This window comes from Marmota monax, unplaced genomic scaffold, assembly GCF_021218885.2.
Source record: "Marmota monax isolate L192 unplaced genomic scaffold, Marmota_monax_Labrador192_F-V1.1 WCK01_AAM20220418_F8-fsc00159, whole genome shotgun sequence".
NCBI classification, from domain to species: domain Eukaryota; kingdom Metazoa; phylum Chordata; class Mammalia; order Rodentia; family Sciuridae; genus Marmota; species Marmota monax.
The window spans coordinates 2941785-2961829 of record NW_026694999.1 but is presented as its reverse complement, the minus strand read 5'-3'; the positions used below and the strand labels follow the sequence as shown (position 1 = coordinate 2961829).

Genomic DNA, 20045 nt, shown 5'->3' with positions numbered 1-20045 from the left:
ATGGAGACATTCTGAGAGGAAACTACACCATGCAAATTATAAAGATTATTTATCTTTATTTTCTTCATAGGTCAATGAATTTATTTTGTTCTATCTAATGACCCTGCCAGGCATGGTGGTGCATGCCTATAATTCTTAGCAACTTAGGAGGCTGAGCCTGGAGGATTATAAATTTGAGGCCAGCCTTGGTAACTTAGCTAGACATTATCTCAAAAGAAAAAAATATGAAAAGCATTGGCAATAGAGCTCAGTGGTAACATGACCCTGAGTTCAATACACACACACACACACACACACGTATATATACACACATGCACATACACGTGTATATGTGCTTGCTCTCGTGTGCGCTTTCTCTCTCTCATACATATACATATTACCCTTAGTAGGATTTTAAAGAGGAAATAAGAAAAAAAAAATCCATTATATTTTGGTATATTTTATTCGTTCCATTCATGATTTTGCCTTACTTTATAAGGTTATTGTAATGTGTGTATGTACACATGAATATACACATATAATTTCATATCTTTTAATATTTACAAGTGGTTTTTCATATTATTCAGAGACATCATGGCTTCATAGTAATACATCATGAGAATGTATTTTGGTCTACCTGATCAGTCCCTAATATAGTGTTGGGTATATAGTCAAATATATGTTATTTCTTACAACTGCCCCCAATTTGGGGATTCCAGGTGTTTCCATCTATTTTTTTCCTTTAAAAATATAAGAATGTGATCAAGGGCATACACACTCCCTTTTCCCTATTTTTATTATTTTCTTAAGATGGCTCCCTAAAAGAGGCTCAATTTATTTATGAATGCTTGAAAAGAAACTGTAGGTAGTTGTATTAATAAGGATATTTAAGCAAAAAAACCACTTTAGGCAGTGAAAAACAAGCTCCAATTAGAATAAATAGGTTATTTTAAATATTACAACTGAGCGAGTCAACTTTCATTAGCTTTGTATTCATTGATATTCATAATATTGCCAAAAATTGGAAAGAATAATTACGAAAACTAACAAGATCAAAGACTTCAATTCTTGAAGTTAAACAAGGGAGACAATCTTAAAGAAACAGTGATTTATCCAGATATTTAAAATTGGAGGTACTAGAGAGATAAATTTATGTTTAGGATAACATACAGGTTGAATCAGTCTTAAAAAAATTTTTAAAGTTAATGACTTATAAATTGTGTACACCTGAAAAATCTGAATATGTTAGAAAAATGGAACTAGTAAAACCATCTTTCTATATGCTTATACAGGAACTGAACCAGAGCTAAAATAAATCAAGAAACTACTCTGGGGAAATGTCTATGTTAGGAACTGAATAAGACATAAGAATTAAATTTCCATCTGCGAAAACTGAGAAAGCTGTCCTGGAGGGAACAGAATCTGGGAACATTGAAGGACAAATAGCATTTCAACAGGTAAAATATGAAGGAGGATTTAACAGTTTCCCAAACAGGGTGAAAATACAGCATTCATTATGATTAGAGTGTTAATTTCACCAGAATAAACTCCGGAAAAATCCTGATGACAAATTTGGACGAGGCTCTAAAAGATTCAAGGATTGTTTCTATTTTTCTTCTCTGCCCTCTCCTCCTTTTCTCATTTTCTTTCCTTCTGTATTCTTTTCTTTCCCTTTTTTTTTCACCCTTTCCTTCCCCTTTCTCCTTCATTCCTTTCCCTTTCTCTCCTTTTCTCTTTCAAAATATGATCTGTATCTTAGAAAACATAACCAGTGACTGTGTGGGAAGTATTCACTAGAAGTACCCAATTGGCATGGTGCATTCTGGGCTTGAAACAACACAACCCTTATTGGGGAAGGAAGGTGTAGACAGGCCTAAGCACTTTTGTGGGTTTCGGCAGAGCTCAGATTACACATCAGGTAAGGGAATATTTGCCCAAGAACCATATAAAAGCCATTAGCAGTACGATGATTTTCTAGCCTTAAAGAATTTAGTCCCAGGTGGCAAGGTAGACTCAAGAAGGCTGAGTATAGATGGGAAAAAACTTCCTTGGGCTGCAGTAAAAGTAAAGATCAGCTCCCTTCTTGACAATTTCTTTCTTTAGTCATTGCGATACTGTTCTTCTCTAGTGCTTTGATGAACCCTCTTTTCTGACTCCTTTTTTCTTTCTCTACCCAAACCTAAAATAATATATTTCCCAATTATTTCTTTTTATACTCCATACTTCGAGACGTTATCTTTTCCATGTGTCACTTAATATGCTTTAAATAGTAATGTGGACTCCAACTTAAATATCCAGCTCTATTAACTTTTAACCCTAGTCCTATTTCTGGCTGCATTGAAAGCTCTATTCATTCTTTGAAGTTCAAAATATGCAAAAATTGGGATAATCTTTTCCATTTTACTCCACCTGTTGCTTCTCCTAGGAGCTACCATTCATAACAGAACAACCAGGCAGTCAGATTACAAATCTTTTTCTAAAATCACCACTCCTATCAATTTCCAAATTTATTACTTCTCTCTAACATCCTCTGCCACTTTTTTAATTCAGATCTTGAAATAGAACCTGAGTGGTTGGGAGCAGTCTAATCTTAAGATCATGTTTGATGAAAAAGTTGGACATGTAGAAAATAATAGTATAACTACTATAATAAAGATATGTACAAAGCACCACAGTTTACAGAAGAAGAAGCAATTAACATTAGTGGTGTGTAAAACAGTTTGAGAGCTTTGATAAAGAAATTACATTTGAGGTGACTCTCAGATGATTAGCAGAGGAACAATATATACACAGGTAAGAAAAATGTATCAGAGAAAGAGAGCTTATAATAAAAGGCAAAGGAAGATCAAACCATAGTTGAGGAATGTTATTAGAGATGAAGCTTTAAAGATAAGCTGAGGCCTGATTGTGAAGTCTTAAATGCCATGCTAAGGAGGTTACACTTAGTTTTTCAGGGCAAAAGGGGACTTTGAAGTGTCATCAAGATGATTTGTGTTTTAGAAAGATATAATTGTTAAATCTGAAAGAAGATGCAGTTCTCAGTTATAGGTAATTTGTTCCCCAGCAGATACCTGAATATATAGGAACATTATGTGTATATCATGATGATTGGGGGACACTAGTGGCATCTAGTAGGCAAGATCCAAGCATGGTTATGCCCCATACTGTATGTGACATTACATATAATACAAAATTCTTCCCATGATGAAGACTAACCTTCCTTCAAAAATAATAGAACCCAGAGAAACACTGAATGCTTAATTTAGTACGTGTTTTTTATTATTAAGGGTTTTCATAGTTGGATCATGTTAAAAATTTTTAACCGCCTATTTTAAAAACGAATGAGGAATAAAACCCTAATCATTAACCATAAAAGGAATACTATTCAATTAGAGAGGGTTTAACTTTAAGTGATAGCCAAATAGCTCTTTCAACCTTCCAACAGATAAAACAACCAACTCGGAGCAAAATATAAAATTCAATGACTTGAAAGTAGTAGAAAGCAACCCAAAGCAAGCTGATCCTACAGAGAATATCATTTTGGGTAGCAGAGAACACAGCATTGGGTGAGCTTCCCATTTTGATAATTAGCCCAAAGGCAGTCCTACTCTGCATCATGTGGAACCTATAGTTTTATTGATTGAAGAACCACAGGCTAGGGTTTGGGGTAATGGCTGTTGCTGGAAAATGCAGAGGGAAAGCCTGGCAAGGAAAGAACCAGTGACAGTCTCAGATCCTATGTATGTACTTTGCCCCCAATTCTGGCTGATCCCTGAAGCATGCAGGCACAGAACAGACTCTAAATAAAGCTGCCTAATTAAAGAAATGAACTGAAATTTGACCAGCCTTCAACTATAGGGGAGCCACAGTTCACAGCTGGAAGTTTAGTCAAGTTAACTGTCTATTTGTTTGGGGCGGGGGGAAGGATCTGGGGAAACAAATCAGAACCCAGGGCTTCTATTACATCTTATTTACCATGTCCAGAACATAGTCTAAGTTATTCAGCATATAAGAAACAGAAAAATGTAAACCCATTCTCAAAAGAAAAGGAAACCAAAGAATACTAGCACTGATATGATCCAGGATATTGGAATAAACAGACAAGTATTTTAAAGCAGCTTTTCTAACTATGCTCAAGGATGTAAGGGAAAATGTGCTTGTAATGAATGAAAAAAGATAAGAAATCTTGGCAGCGAGATAGAAGTCATAAAAGCTGAAGGCAATTATAAGTTATAAAAGCTAAAGGGAATTTATAGAACTAAAAAGTGTAGCAATTTAAAGAAAAATGTTTATTGGAGGCTTAAAAAGAGAACAAGTATATAAAAATTAGTAAACTGGAATACAGATAAAGAGAAAAAACCACATGAGGAATAAAAGATTGGAAAAAAAATCTATAGAGCCTCAAAAACCTGAGACAATATGAAGCTAAAAAATATTGCATGAAATAAAACACTCAGAGGAAAATAATATCGTACAATAGCAAAAACAATTTGAACACTACTGCCTCCTTATCAGAAATAAGAGGTCAGAACATAATGAAATAATCTTTAAAGGGGAAAAATGTCAACTCAGAAATATTCAGCCAAAAACTCTTCATAAAAAAATCAGACATTTTCAGATAAAAGAACACTAAGATAATTTTCAGCAGACATGAACTGAAATAGAAATCAGACAGTTTTTCATTTTGAAAGGAATGATATTGCAAGAAAACTTGGATCATCAGAAAAGAATGAGTATCAGAAATGATAATCTGGGTAAGAATTAAAGGGTATTTTTAAAAAATTTATTTAAAGTGTGTATGCTTGCTCAAGGAAAATTATAACATATAACATACTGTATGTTATATATGACAAGAATAAGGTAGTGGATGGGAGGACGGCCTAAATGGGTCTCTATGGTCACATTGGTTTGGTTTGCACAGGTACATGTCTTTGTGAGGTTTCACTGATCAGTATGCATGATATTTCTGCATTTCACTGAATGTAAGTTTTACCTCAAAGGAAAAAAGCTAAAAAAATAGACTTTTAATTAAAGATATGCAAGCTTAAGTCTTTAGAAATGAAGTATATTGTTTGAAACTTATTTTAACCTGTACCAAACTAATAAAATGGATTCACTAATGGAAAGAGGGATGGATAAATATGTAATAAAATAAATATAGTAAAATTTTAATCGTAGAATCCAGGTGGCATGTATATAGGCATCCTCTGTAAAATATGTCAATGTTTCTACATGTTTGAAAATTTCCATAAGAAAATGTTGAAAAAGGTATTGCTAATCCACATTTATAATTAGACCGTAGTAGAAAATAAGACTGATAAAAGGGGAAAAAATTGGGAAATGGGAGCTAGTAAAAAAGAAAAGAGAGTGAAATTTAAAAAGATGACAATTAAGAGGGATGGAGGGGGGGGAGGGAAAGGAGTAGACAGAGAGGTCTATGTGCCACATACTGGAACACAGAAACAAAAATAAAATACATTACACTGTTCTTTGTCTTTTGAAGCTTAATAAATTAGTTTGAACTTTACAAATTAGAATTATTTTGTAATGGAATTCAAAATTATATACATGTAAACATTACTTATTTGATTCAGAATCTAGACATTGTTTTGTATCAGTTTAAAAGTTCTTCTGACATTAAAAATGATTTGATTACCTTATTTTTGTCCTTTAAAAATCTATAGTATACTACTGCAGCTGTAATATTAAAAATCTATATGGATTTAGGGTCAGATCTGAAAGGAAGCCAGGATTCTACACTTCTAGTAAGAAGTCTCTACTCCAACTCCCTTACCTCAAGCTAGCAGCTCTACCATCATATTCTGTTCACTCCAAACCTTTTGTTGTTTAACTTACTATATAAATACAATGTTCTCTATCAATCCAATGCTGTGTAAATCCAACACTCTTTAACCACTAAATAATTATTAATTAAGACACACTGAATACATTTGCTCTCCATTTAGTAGGGTTTGTCCAATGATGTAACACCTGTGAATGCAGAGCTGATGTCTAGGTATTACTAATACCTAGTACAGTGCTTAGCACATGGAAGTCCCTTGATGAATATTTACCAAATGAATGAACAAAGACTATATACCATCGTCACAATATCCCTTTCTCAATGAATTCTGAACAGAGATTATCAAGATTTTTAGGAAAAGAGTAAAGTGTGATTAGTTCAGCTATAAGTAAGCAAAGATTTATCAGAGTTCTAATAACATTTATTCTGTTCTGATAAGTGTAGATGTTAAATTCAGACACATTTTTAAATCTTAAGTGGTTTAAAGGACTTACTGAGAACTGATTAACTCAGAAGTTTAAAAAATGAAGAATCAAATGATAAATTTATATTATACAAGTAAGTACGAGTTTTGCATAGTAATATAGTAACAAACCAACACTCTTGGAAGTCCAAAGACAAGGATAGCTGGTATTGGTTTCCATTTGACGTCAGATCCTACTTTTACAAAGACAACAATATTCTCAGATAAGAACCAAATAAATTTCAGAACCCAGTTTGAGAGAAAAGGAAAAAAACTTTAGTTAAAATCTTTACAATAAAATAATTATGATTATAAATCTCTTTAGTTAAATATGTACACATTATATGGAATCTTAAAAAAGAATGTAAATGGATAAAGTTTTTCAGGCAAATCTACTGCACAAATACACCATCTTATAGAGTATAATGTGTGTCAGTTTAACATTCTTTCAATAGTTCTGTTAGACAATGGCTGTGCTTTGTGTAAAACATGATAAGCAAAATTAAGAAAAATTCTCCAAAGTTACTTAGTTCTCCAAGGAAATTACTAAAAAAGAAAATAGTGAAAGAAAAAGAGGTTGTATACTCAAGCTTGATTGTATACAGAGGCTAGAAGGGCCAGCACTGATGAAACCCCCATATTTGCTAAATAAGTCCTTGGGTAGCTTTTAGTCTGAAGTAGAAAGTTGAAGTCCTAGTAATTGTGCTTTTATGCAGCCACATGGCCAATAAGGTAGATGTTGTCATAAAGGTGCCCTACAAAATCTTCACTAATGTTTTGAGCAGCACGACGAGTATTTCTAATAAATTCTCTTTTTGACATCTTATTCTTCACATGAGGGCTAGTGAGGTCAATGGAAAGTAGAATCAAAGAGTAGCACAGTACATAAACAGCGTCTGTAAGGAAAAAGAAACACTTTGAATTATTTGCTAGTATAAAAAATATTATCCCAAAGGTTTTACATTTTACATAAGGGCAAATGTTCATAATTTCAAGAGCTCAAGATTAGTATACAACTAAACAGGATGACCAACTCCTCCCAGTTTGCCTAGTTTTGCTCTTTTTCCAGTTCAGCACTAAAAGACCTGGAAAATTCCTCAGGACTGGGCAAACCAGGACAGTTATCCTCCAGTCTGAATGTAAATTCAGTAAGCATTTCCTCCCTTCCTCCCTACCCTGCAACTGACTGAACCCAGGGCCTCATACATGCTAGGCAAGTGCTATACTACTGAGCTATAATCTTAGCCCTCATCAAGTATTTTTTTTTTTTTCAATTCAGAAGAACTTTAGAATAGTTTAGGAGTTTATAGTAAAAAACTCATTATAGATTTTTCTTTTAAGTTTTAGGTGGACCCAGTATTTTTATTTTACTTTTATGTAGTGCTCAGGATCAAACCCAGTGCCTCATGCATGCTAGGTGAGCACTCTACCCCTGAGCCACAACCCCAGTCCTCATTCTAGACTTAAGAATTTCAGAATTAGCTTTATTTTCATTTTTGCTTTCAAATGCTTTCACCTACCATACCAAGCTACACTTTCAGAGGCAACAACTATGTAGAGATTTTAAAATGCCTATATATACTAAGTATTGCTTTAGAATTTGCTTTTGCTTTTTTTCACACAGTATATTGTAACAGCTTTCTTTAATTTCACATATAGAATCTTCTCACTGTTTTTCATGGCACCACAGTAACCATTACAATCCTATTGATATCCCATCTCACAATCCTATTGTGTATATCTTATTGATATAAACATTCAGGTTATTTACAATTATATAACTATTTGAATATGTGTATTATGTTATTTATATCCAACTATTTGTGTACTATGAATCAAAATACATATTAAAAATTTGCACTAAGAGCATATTTTCCTGCTCATTAAAAAAGGAACATATTTATTTACAGAGTGCTTTACATAAACCTAGTTTAATATGAAAGCATTTTAATGACTACTTGGCATTAAAAATAAAATGTTAACAATTTATAGGATTATGAAATTAATATTCTTACTTGGAGAGATGTATTTCAAAATCCTATGGAATTTACCTATTAATTTCAAAGGTAAATCTTTAGAGAAAGGATTCCTATACCAGAGCACCATGCAACAAAATAATTTTCTTCTTTATATAAGCTCAGGTCAATACTTGATGTTTAATATTACAATAGTAACAAACGATACTTGGTACTCTTGTGGTATTTATATTTCAGAATCCTACAGCTAACTGAAAGATCATGTCTTGTAAAGCATGTTCAGTAAATTTCATGATACATAAATGTTTTGTAATCTCTGCTTAATGAGATAATCAATATAAAATTTTTTATATGAAAAGATAAACCTATATCAAATGAAAAGCACACAGGAAACTAAGGTTCTATCACACGCAAACATATATGTATACATATACAGTACATACAAACACAATAAAAACTAGTTGTATTAAAAACAAATTTTATTAGGCACAGGGTCTCTGGTCTAATTCTTAGATCCTTGATCCACTTTGAGTTGAATTTTGTGCATGGTGAGAGACAGGAGCTTAATTTCATTTTGTTGCATATGGATTTCCAGTTTTCCCAGCACCATTTGTTGGAAAAGGCTATCTTTTCTCCAATATATGTTTTTGGCAGCTTTGTCTAGTATGAGATAATTGTATTTATGTGGGTTTGCCTCTGTGTCCTCAATTCCATACCATTGGTCTACATGTCTATTTTGGTGCCAATAACATGCTGTTTTTGTTACTGTTGCTCTATAGTATAGTTTAAAGTCTGGTATAGTGATGCCACCTGCTTCACTCTTCTTGCTAAGGATTGCTTTGGCTATTCTGGGACTCTTATTTTTCCAGATGAATTTCATGATTGCTTTTCTATTTCTATGAGGAATGTCATTAGGATTTTGATTGGATTACATTACATTATATCTGTATAGTGCTTTTGGTAGGTAGGAAATATGGTGGAATGAGATGGACATCATTATCCTAGGTACATGTATGAAGTCATGAATGCTGTGACTCCACTTTGTGTACAACCAGAGAACTGAAAAACTGTGCTCTATTTGTGTACTATGAATCAAAATGCATTCTGCTGTCATGTATAACTACAATAAGTAAATTAATTTTTTAAAAGCAAAAAACCCCATAAATTTTAGTAGAAAAATATTACCTATGCAATGTGTGGATTATTAAAAGCTTTAAAATAATTTCTCAAGTATTCAATTACATTGGTAAAAGTATCAAACACTCAAACAAGAATAATTTTAAAGAATATCTGTAGCTAAATCTAACTTTTGTTCTAAGTCAGTAAATTTACTATGTATAAATGATGTCTATGGCTAAGTAAAGTGGTCCTCTATGTTCACATAAATGATATATTCCCTAGATGCAGTTACTGCTGAAACAGCAAAATAAATATTTTTAATTAATGGAGTCATTTTTCCCCACAGTGAGAAAAATGTGTCATATTGGACTGTTTTTACCTGGAGGTGGCCAGGGAGGAGGGAGGAAGTAATGTACTATATATATATATTCTTACCAGGACTAAGGCCAAGTTCCCGCATTAAATCAGGATTACAAGCACAGAACCTATGTGAGAACTTTGTTATAAGAGTTTCAAGATATTCTCCACGCTCTTCAGGGGCATGGATATGACGAAAAAATTCTCTCAGTGCATTTGGCAAGAACTGATTTCTAAAATTATGCAATGTTACAAGGTCATCCAAGACATCTCTCCTATAGAAAAAAAAATAGGTACAGCTTTAGTTAACTTTATTAAAAAATGCTAATAATAAAAATTATAAATTGTAATTTGTAATTTTTGGATAAAATAATGAATTATTACTCAGTTAATCCTATAAGAGTATATATTCTTCTTTTTTTGAACCCAGAGGCGATTAACCACTGATCCATCCCCAGTTCTTTTTTTTTATTTTGAGACAAGAATCACTAAATTGCTTAGGATCTCACTAAGTTTCTGAGGCTGGCTTTGAACTTGCAATCCTCCTTTCTCAGCTGCCCGAGCTGCCGGGATTACAGTAGTGTTCCACCACACCTGGCTCAAAAGTATATATTATTCTTAAAACTTTAAAACATTAAGTATGATTATCTAATGAAGTTAAACAATTTTGAACTCTTTCATAAATAGGTTATAACAAAACTAAAGACAATACCAGAAATAATTCTGCTTATAAAATAAAGAAATTGTTTTGCAGTGTCTTCTTGACTAAGTCTTTATTTTTTAAATTATGAAAGTAAAGACAATCTTCACCTACCATACCAAGCTATACTTTCAGAGGCAACAACTATGTAGAGATTTTAAATTGCCTACATATACTATATATTGCTTTAGAATTTGCTTTTGCTTTTTTCACAGTTTATTGTTAACAGCTTTCTTTAACTCCACATATAGATTCATCTCACTGTTTTTCATGGCAGCATAGTAGCCATTACAATCCTATTGATGTATCCATCTTACAATCCTATTTTATATATCCTATTGATGTAAACATTCAGGTTATTTACAATTATATAAATATTTGAATATGTATGTTATGTTTAATCAATAGCATTCTAATGTCTAGTCTCACTTTGTTACAATATCCTTCAATGATTATTGAACTTAACAACAATTATGTGATCATAACCTTCAACTTCTACCAATTACTTATGGCAGGGACAGGCAAACTATAGATACTGAGCTAAATATGGCCCACTGCCTGATTTTGTAAACAGCTGTATTAAAACACAACCACAGTACTTTGTTTATAGATTATACGTCTGTTTTCACAACACAATTACAGAGTTGTAAGTAGCTATGGCAGAGATAATAAGATCAGCAAAGCATAAAATATTTATGAAAAGATCTGTTTCTTTACTGAAAACTGCCAATTCAAAGAGCCTGACATTTAAAGATAAGAAGAGTCAATGAGAATATTTTTGCATAAGAGACTTCTTGTAATGACTATATACCCTATTCTTTAGCAAAGTTTCTAAAACAAAGTAAACATTTATAAATTGGTACTGAAAAATCCTGAGGAAAAAAAAGATTGAAAGGCATGCATTTTTTTGTGTGTGCCATACGTTAGTTTAGTATCAGATCTATAATTTTTAAAATAGAGTTTGTGTGGCATCAAAATGTTTTCCCATAATCTTTTTTTTTTTTTTTAGTAATCAGGGACTGAACCTAGAGACACAGGAACACTGAGCCACATCCCCAGCCCTTATTATTTTTAAATTTTGAGACAGGGTCTCAATAGGTTGCGTACAGCCTCACTAGACTGCTAAAGCTGGCTTCAAACATGCAATTCTCCTCCCTCAGCCTCCTGAGCCACTGGGATTACAGGTGTGCATCACGACACCCGGCTTCAATTTTTTAATGTCCATCAATTAGTAGAATAATAGAGTATAAATGAGTGACTATTAAATCAGAACAACATATTAGTTATCTCAATGTGTGTAGAACACACTACTAAATGTCATATTTTCAGAATTTTCAAACATGCACATGGTACTTCTGTGTAGTACTGCTATGCACACACATATCCTTATATCTCTAAGTTTTGATAATTTATTTTCATAATAGATTTTTACATGAACAATTTCAGAATTCAAAAATTTCAGTTATTTTAACACTTAAGATTATAGCTAGTTATTAAGAAAAAGGGCTGCAGCTTCCACAAAAATATTGATTTTGGTTTGTTATTAGAAAAATGTTGGGCTATCATTTTGTTTATGTGCATGGACTTATTTTTACTTTTATAATGGCAATTTCTTCATTAGCAAGATAAAACTCACAAAACAAAGGATATCTAAGATACAGTAATTGATGATTGCTATCTAGCATAGTTTTTACAGTAAAACTTCATCAAAAGCCTCACTTAACTCATTTCTTATGAAAACTAAAATTTCTTCTTCTTCTTTTTTTTTTTTTTTTTACCTTTCATCAAGATAGATTCTCAGCTTTTTCCAGTTCAGTGTTCTTGTACAGAAGATAAACTTTGCTATTTCCTTTGGCGAATCATCTAGGATACCCTTGGACATAAAGTAGTTCACTCCCTAAGGCAGAAAGACAAGTCTACATAAATAAAATCACCCCTTATTTATAAATTTTGACAATTAGGCAATAGCGGAACCATAGCTATAAATTTTCCCAGCATTACTAGGCTTTTTATATAGCTTTATCATGCAAAATACAAGCTAGAACCTGAACTGAAACTATTATTTGTCACTGATAGTTTACATGCAATGAAAAGTAGGAAATTCAAAGTTAAGATTCCTAAAGAAATATTAATTTAATTTTCTGGCTCATGTCAGGTAAAACTAACTATACAGAAATATGGCCTAATTTGGGACAGCATATGAAAGAAACCATCACACAGACTATAAAATAAGACTTGTAACTAATACTTCCCCTGCCTAATAGAAACCATGATTTTTTAAATCTTAGTCCACTTTCAAGGAAACAGTTTCTTGAGAAAAAATAATATTCTCAAAATGAAGGACTTAACAATTTTTAGTCTGGAAAGAAAAATAATTAAATTATTGAACTTTAAGTAAAGTAGGCCATACTCTAGGCTGGTTAATGGGTTTTACTAGTTTGGCTTTAAGCATTACTATATGTTATAAGAATCTAACGACAATGCACATTGAGGCAAAAACAATTTGAAAGTTTTTATAGGATTTATCTTTGAATTTCCTTTTCTCTGCATGCAAAGTTTTCCAGAGAAGCATTACCCATAACTTTGCATCTACTTTAGATTTAATCATCACCAACAAAACATCACAAAAAATCAAATGCTAAAACCACTGTTCTTTCACATATATGGAAGTCACATTCAAATAAATTAGGTGGATTTGAATGTGCAGTATTGAAATAAATTGCAGGTGTGTTTATTTCAACTTGTACTTATCCAGAGCCATGCATTTCTATGAATGCTTATGTCTGGATACTAGCACAATGTGTGCAGTTAATTGGTAGAGAAGATGACGTATTACATACACGCAACATACTATTTTCACACATAAATTCCTTCAGCATTTCTTCATTTTACAAACACATAGTACTCAGAAATATTGCACACATTAGAATTTAAAAAGCTGGAATATATTCTATAAAAGACTCAAAGACAAAAGCTTTCTCATAAAATTTTTATATTAAAAAATTTTTAAAGCAATTTGATATCATGAGGCAATGCTTTTAAAAGGTTATAATTATCTGTAAACTGTAATTCCAGGATGACTTTTTATATAAAACTAATTTTATGATCCTTCAGAATAATACCTTAATAGCAATGTTACCAACTTTTCATGTGAATTTTAATAGTACAAAGGCAATGCTAAGGTCCTGATTTTAAGAATCTACATAAAAGAAGATAATAGTGTAATAACATGAAACTTTCCTATTAACTAAATTGTAGGTCATATTTCACTGACTCCTGGATTCAAGGGCTTGAAAATGTCATATGATCAAGACAGAAAGTCAAATTTTGTCTAAAATGAGCTGTCAGCAATTGTCTGAGGGGGCAGGGATGAGAGAACTATTAACGCTTGTTCCATCCTTTCCTCCATTAATTTGAATAACCGAGAGTTGACTGTATGTTTAATCAATCAGCTTAGCAAAAATTGAGTGGGGTTTGTTTCCAAAATTTCTCAGTGTAAAAGAATAACAGTATTTTCAAATCATTTCTGTGTTCAATTTTAATTGAAGTGATTTAAAGATGAAGAAATGTCAATTAAGGATTACTTAATAGTCTTTATTCATACCCAAATTGCTATTTAAGAGGTATAAAATTAATTCTCACCTATTAAAAAAACACAAATATAATCCATTAAGTAGGATATAATTATATGTTATTATATGTCATTTTAATATCATTTGATGCTATTTAGTTATAAGGTAACCTTAGTGTTTGCCTATGTAATCATCATAAAAATATACTGTTGACTATTTCCTTTTTATGGAACATGTGTTTTGAGAATTAAATATCTAATCTAACCAGAATTCTCCAAAATCAATCACATACACAGGAGTAAGCACATACACAAAGAGTTTTAAACCCAGTTCTGAAAACTAGAAACATATAGCCTGAAATAAGCCAACTCTATTGGTTTTATGTGGAAAGGAGGCTTTAGTTTCAAGCCTGAGATTTCCCTGTAGAGGAAGAACTATCAAAGTGAACGTCAAGACAAACAAAAAAAGGCATGGGATTAGATTATAATTGTCTTGAATAAGGAAGCTGGCAATCATCCGAACTCCTTTCTATGTAATAGTGAAATACAAAAATATAACAGAACATGAGATCCGTTGAAGGATGCTGTATTTGTTCAATAAGTAGTTTTTTTTTTTTTTTAGTTTTTAATAAAATTTTAGAAGAATGGTACAGAGAGATCTCCAGACCACATAGTACACTAGCAACTAGAACTCACAGCTATGTATGTGTGTGTGCCACATGCATGTGAACACACTGATTTGTCTACGTGGTCTCTCATAGTCAAAAGAAATCATGAGCACTCATATTTAGTCTATTAATACAAATAGTTTCTGGTAAAAGGTAGGTTGCAACTTGGTATATTTTACCTGATTACATGGTTCATTAAAAAAGTGTCTAATTTTGAAAGTTACATTTTATGATGCATACTGACAAAGTAGAATTTATCTGGACAGAGAAAATTAGTACTCAGATGGTTGAAGGGTATAAAACTCATGTTACATAAGGAAGAGGTGAGGAATGTAGAGGTATTAAACCAAAGAAGGAAATAGTTAGAAAAGAAGAAAAAATAAAGACATTCAATATATCAAAATAATGCAGCACTTAAAAAGATTTTGTTTTTCAGTGTTGGGGATCAAACCCAGGACCTCTCACATTCTAGGCAAGCAATCTAACACCGAGTTACCCCCATAGCTTTCCTATGTACTTTTTTAAAATGTATTTTTTTAATTGTAGGTGGACACAATACCTTTATTTTATTTTTATGTGGTACTGAGGACTGAACCCAGTGCCTCACACATGCCAGGGGAGCACTCTACCCCTGAGCCACAGCCCTAGCCCCCTATGTACTTTTAAAATGGAAATTAAACACGTGAAGTCCATCTAAGGACTGCAGTCTAGGAATCCCTATTCTAAATGAACATAGGAGTCTCAAGCCAGTTAAAATCTCATTTGAAAGGCATGCTTGCAACTATAGCTGAGTTGTTCAAAGGCGAATAGTTTGTTATTTGCTTGAGTCTATTTTTTCTTTTGCATTTCCAAAATAAACTTAAGCTTCAAACTCATTACTATTTAATTTCATTGTTTATAAATTTTAATTCCATTATGCAAATTCTATTCTGTTCAAATTTTAGAACTATTTAAATCGTTTCAGTCACAGTGTAGTTCTTTTTTTCCATGTGGGGAGGATTCTAAGACATTTCCATAAAATAACTGTGAGATAAATCTTAATGGTGTCAGTCTTATATTTGGCTGGCTCCTTAGATAAGTTCACATCAGCTGAAAAGAAACTATTGATCCAAATAGCTTTTACTTAAAAAATAGTTCTATAGGAAACTTACAGTAGGATAAACAAAATTCCTATTATGAAAGTAGACATTAGGCTTCATGTTTCTTTGGAAAATGATAAACTGGTAAATAATATTCATGTTATAAATCCTAACTTTTTTTTTGGTACTGGGGAGTGAATCCAGGGGCACTCAACCACTGAGCCACATTCCCAGCCCTTTTTTTTTATTTGGATAGGCTCTCACTGAGTTGCTTAAGGCCTTGCTAAATTGCTGAGGATGGCTTTGAACTCATGATCCTTCTGTCTCAGCCTCCTGAGATGCTGGGATAATAGGCATGTGCCACCATGTCCACCTTAAATTTCTTAATTATTTAGTCTTTTAAAAAAGAATCCATTAACTTTACATTTAGATATAAATATGAATACCTAAAGAATAGTATATATAATAAATGTATATTTACATATGTATGCATATTTACATATGAATGCACACATGTCTAGCAGTATAAAGTTTTTCTAAAACAAATCAAACTTTATAAATTAAAACTGTCCACATCACCATTTAAAATTATGTTAAACATAGATAGTATATGTGAGGTATTCAGTGACAAACACTGAGTGGTATAAGACAGTTTTACCCTAGGTAAAAGGTATAGAAATAACTTGCATACACAATGTGACAAATCAATAAAATGCATGTCCTAAATTAATCTGTATTAAAAATAAGAATTTCAACAGTTCAATGAATGGAAACATCACTACAGGATGGGACATTTGAATAGGTTTGAAGAAATGACAAGAGTTCAGAAAGCTCTAAATGAGGGAAACACTGGAAAGAACATTTCAGTTGATATGTGAACAAAAGCAATATAACATAAAAACTAAGTATTTTCAGGACAAGGAGAAATATCTTGAATTTGAGAATAAGTATGGAACTGGACAGTAGAATAAATAGTGCTGAATTTTAGGATAAGTTTTTTATTCCAAATCAATATGTAATTGGAGGTCTTTGAAGAATTTTTAACATGAGGAAGCTGGCCTACAATATAAATTTGACAGTATAGTAGTCCTTCCTTGTGGTTTTGCTTTCTGTTCATTCAGTTACCTATTCATCTGTGGTCTGAAAATATTACATGAAAAATTTTGGAGATAAATAATTCATAAGTTTGGGGCTGAGATTGTAGCCCTGTGGTAGAGGCTCGTCTTGCATGTATGAGTCACTGCGTTCAATTCTCACCATCACATAAAAATAAATGAATAAAATAAAGGTCCATCAATAACTAAAAAAACACATATTTAAAAATAGAATAATTCATAAGTTTTAAATTGTGCACCATTCTGAGTAGCATGATGAAATCTCCTGCTATCCTGCTCCATCCCTCCTGATTCATATCCTCACTTTATATGTCACTTAGTAGCTATCTTGGCTATCAGATCTACTGTCATGGTATCATAGTGCTTGTGTTCTAATAATCTGTGTTTTACTTTAAAATGGCTACAAAAAGCAAGAGAAATAATGCTAACAACTTGAATAAGCCAAAGATAAACCAAAAAGTGCTTCCTTCAAGTGAAAATGAGAAAGTACAATAAGATATGTTGGGTCAGAGGGTATAGTCAAATACATTTTTTTTGGCAATATATTGCTATAATTGTTCTATTATTTTTCTTAATTTCTTACAGTGCCTAACTTATAGGTTAAACTATCATAAGAATGTATGCATAGGAAAAAAAACTATATGTAGGCTCAGAACTATCCATAGTTTCAGATATCCACTATGAGTTTTTTATCCTCCCTGGATAATAAGGAAGGTCTACTCTAATATAAAAAGAAATAATGGAAGATAAACTAGTGGGCTACTACACGTGTTTGAAAGCATGGGAAAACAGTAGAAATACGAAAGAAATAATAACATTTTAAAAACTCCATATGTTCCAGAAATGAAAAGAGGTGAGTATTCTTGCAAATATGCTGGCAGTGATAACTAATGTTTCTAGCTTGATGAAGAGGGAATTGACTTGACAAAAAAAAAAAAAAATGACTGATGGGGAGAAGGGGGAAAAAAGGAATTACAGAAGGTGTTGATTTGAAGAAAACAGTGATAGATTTGGTCTTAGGTTGAATTGGAGGTGGTGATAGATATAACCAGAAAGGCATAATAGGCAGTTGGCAATGTAATAGGATGTAGAGAAAGAAGGGAGGATTAGAGATATAGATTAAGGATCTTGATTAAGAAGGATCAACTGGAGAGATGGTAAAAAAGAGGAAAAGGGTAGAATAATGTCCTAGAGGCCAAGAGTCTTTGAGATTTAAAAATGGGAGTAGATACAGCTACACAGTAGAGTTGAAAGAGCATAATTTTCAGAAGTATCAAACATAGCTCTGCCAGTAAATGATGATGTGACATAAATAATTTACTCAACCTTTCTGAGTCTCAGTTTCCTAATCAGTAAAAATCTTAGACAGCTATTGTGAAGAAACTAAAATGCCAAGCAAAAGAAATAGCTGGCTTACCTTTTCTTTTGGATAGCTCAAGGAGACTATGGGAAAAGAGGTCACTGTTTTTTTTTTTTTTTTGGTGATTGGGAGAAAACAAAGTAGTGACTTTCAAGAAGTCTCTTTCCTTCCAGTAGTGGAGGCTCAAGTCTAAGTAGAAACCTAAAGAATGAGCTTAAGATAAAGAAACTGAGTAAAATCCACTTGCTTGAAAATTTTATTAGTACAAAAGGGGAAAAGATAAGTGGTAAAATTAAAGGCAAAAAGAGAAAATGAATATTTTTCAAGGTAATTTGACCTATGCATGTCAGAATGCAAAAAAAAAAAAAAAAAAAAGTCAATGGAGAAAGAAAAAGACTGATAAGCAGGAAAATTATTGCTCTGCAAGAGTAGCAACACAGACAAATGGGAGCAAGGAGAAAGACAGAAAAGTACCATTGGAGTTATATAATGCTTTCTAGGCTAGGAGGACAGGGAAGTAGCACTAGTTCAGAGGCAGTGTGAAAAATAAATTGTTTGATAGTTCATTTTCAGAATATGGTATTTAGCCTTAATTGGGATGTAAAGATTCAATTGTAGCTATTTATAACTATATCCTTTCCCTTTGCCTGCCCCAATTTTAAAATTAGCTAATCATGTAGACTGTAATGCCAAACTCCTTCTATTAGGGCAAGGGGGAGTGCTGCAGTCTACCTGCACAAGTGTACTTGTTAGCCACATTTGGTAGCATACCCTTCAGGAAGAAGTAAAGTTTGCCTTGCCTGCCCAGAACATGTGTTTGATTTCTTGCAGTACCTTGGTATTTTTAACAATAGATATATTTATTAAAAAGTAAAAAGCAAAAAACAGAGTGCATGTTGGTTTCCTTCTTAGGCAGAATACCGATTTGAAAAGGAATGGAAAAAGAGAGAGCTGATCTGGATCCTTGGGCAAAGCAGTGAAGATTTCTATTAGCAATGGTGGGGGTATAACGGAATCCATTAGTAATAAACAATAATGGTGCTGAGCAGCAATAAGAATCCAGGGAAGTCAATGTGAATCAGTCTCCTCCTCTTATGTTAAATTCACCAAAATCTATCATATGTTTGAACCAATAAATATATATTTGGGAATAGAGTGCATTCTAAAAAATAAGGCATGTAAAGCCAAATAGAAAAGTACATTCTACTGACTAGTAGCACAGATACCTGGCAGGAACATTGTATAACAGTTCATGTCAATTAAGGAGATCATTAATATAAGAAAACCAGCATATATGAGGAACATATTCGTAAATTGTTTTCTTAGAGAACAGCTTAGTAAAGAAATTTAAGAAAAAAAATGATTTAGTTTTTTTGTTTAAATTTGTCCTTTTATACATGCAAAATACAGTACCATGATAAACCTATTGTTAGAACACTATATAATACAAAGAAACTGGACATTGCATTTAATTTTATTTTTAAAAGGATATTCTAAAAATAATCATTCTTAAATTTTATCAACAAATATTTACAAAACAAAATAGCTCAATCTAGATTTCTAACCTTCCTTTCAATATAAGAACTCATATATTAACTTTTACATATACATTTTAACCACAGTGAAATGAACAAAAAAATAGTTAAAATGTATTATTTTCATAGTAAAAGTAATGTGAAAATTAAGAGTTACAACATGTTATAAAAATTTCACTTTCTAGATAGTAACAAATAAATAGTACATCAGAAACAGCGTGCTGCAGGTCAAATGGGAATATTCCCATTGTCTCCTTTGAATACAGAAGCAACAATAGTTAAGAGACTGCTCTGATAAGATTTCTTTTTTACAGGATTTC

The 20045-nt window shown here is 32.3% G+C and overlaps 1 protein-coding gene across 1 annotated transcript in view; it reads right to left on the bottom strand.

Annotated features, from left to right (window-relative positions):
• Positions 1-423: 423 nt before the first annotated feature.
• Fbxo8 (F-box protein 8) overlaps positions 424-20045 on the bottom strand; it is a 60125-nt gene continuing 40503 nt past the window's right edge. The window contains exons 4-6 of the mRNA XM_046427527.2: positions 12176-12294; positions 9776-9972; positions 424-7141 (exon numbers count right to left, since the gene is read on the bottom strand). Of these exons, the coding sequence (XP_046283483.1) occupies positions 6954-7141; positions 9776-9972; positions 12176-12294 (504 nt within the window). The 3' untranslated portion in view covers positions 424-6953. The remainder of the gene's footprint in view (positions 7142-9775; positions 9973-12175; positions 12295-20045) is intronic.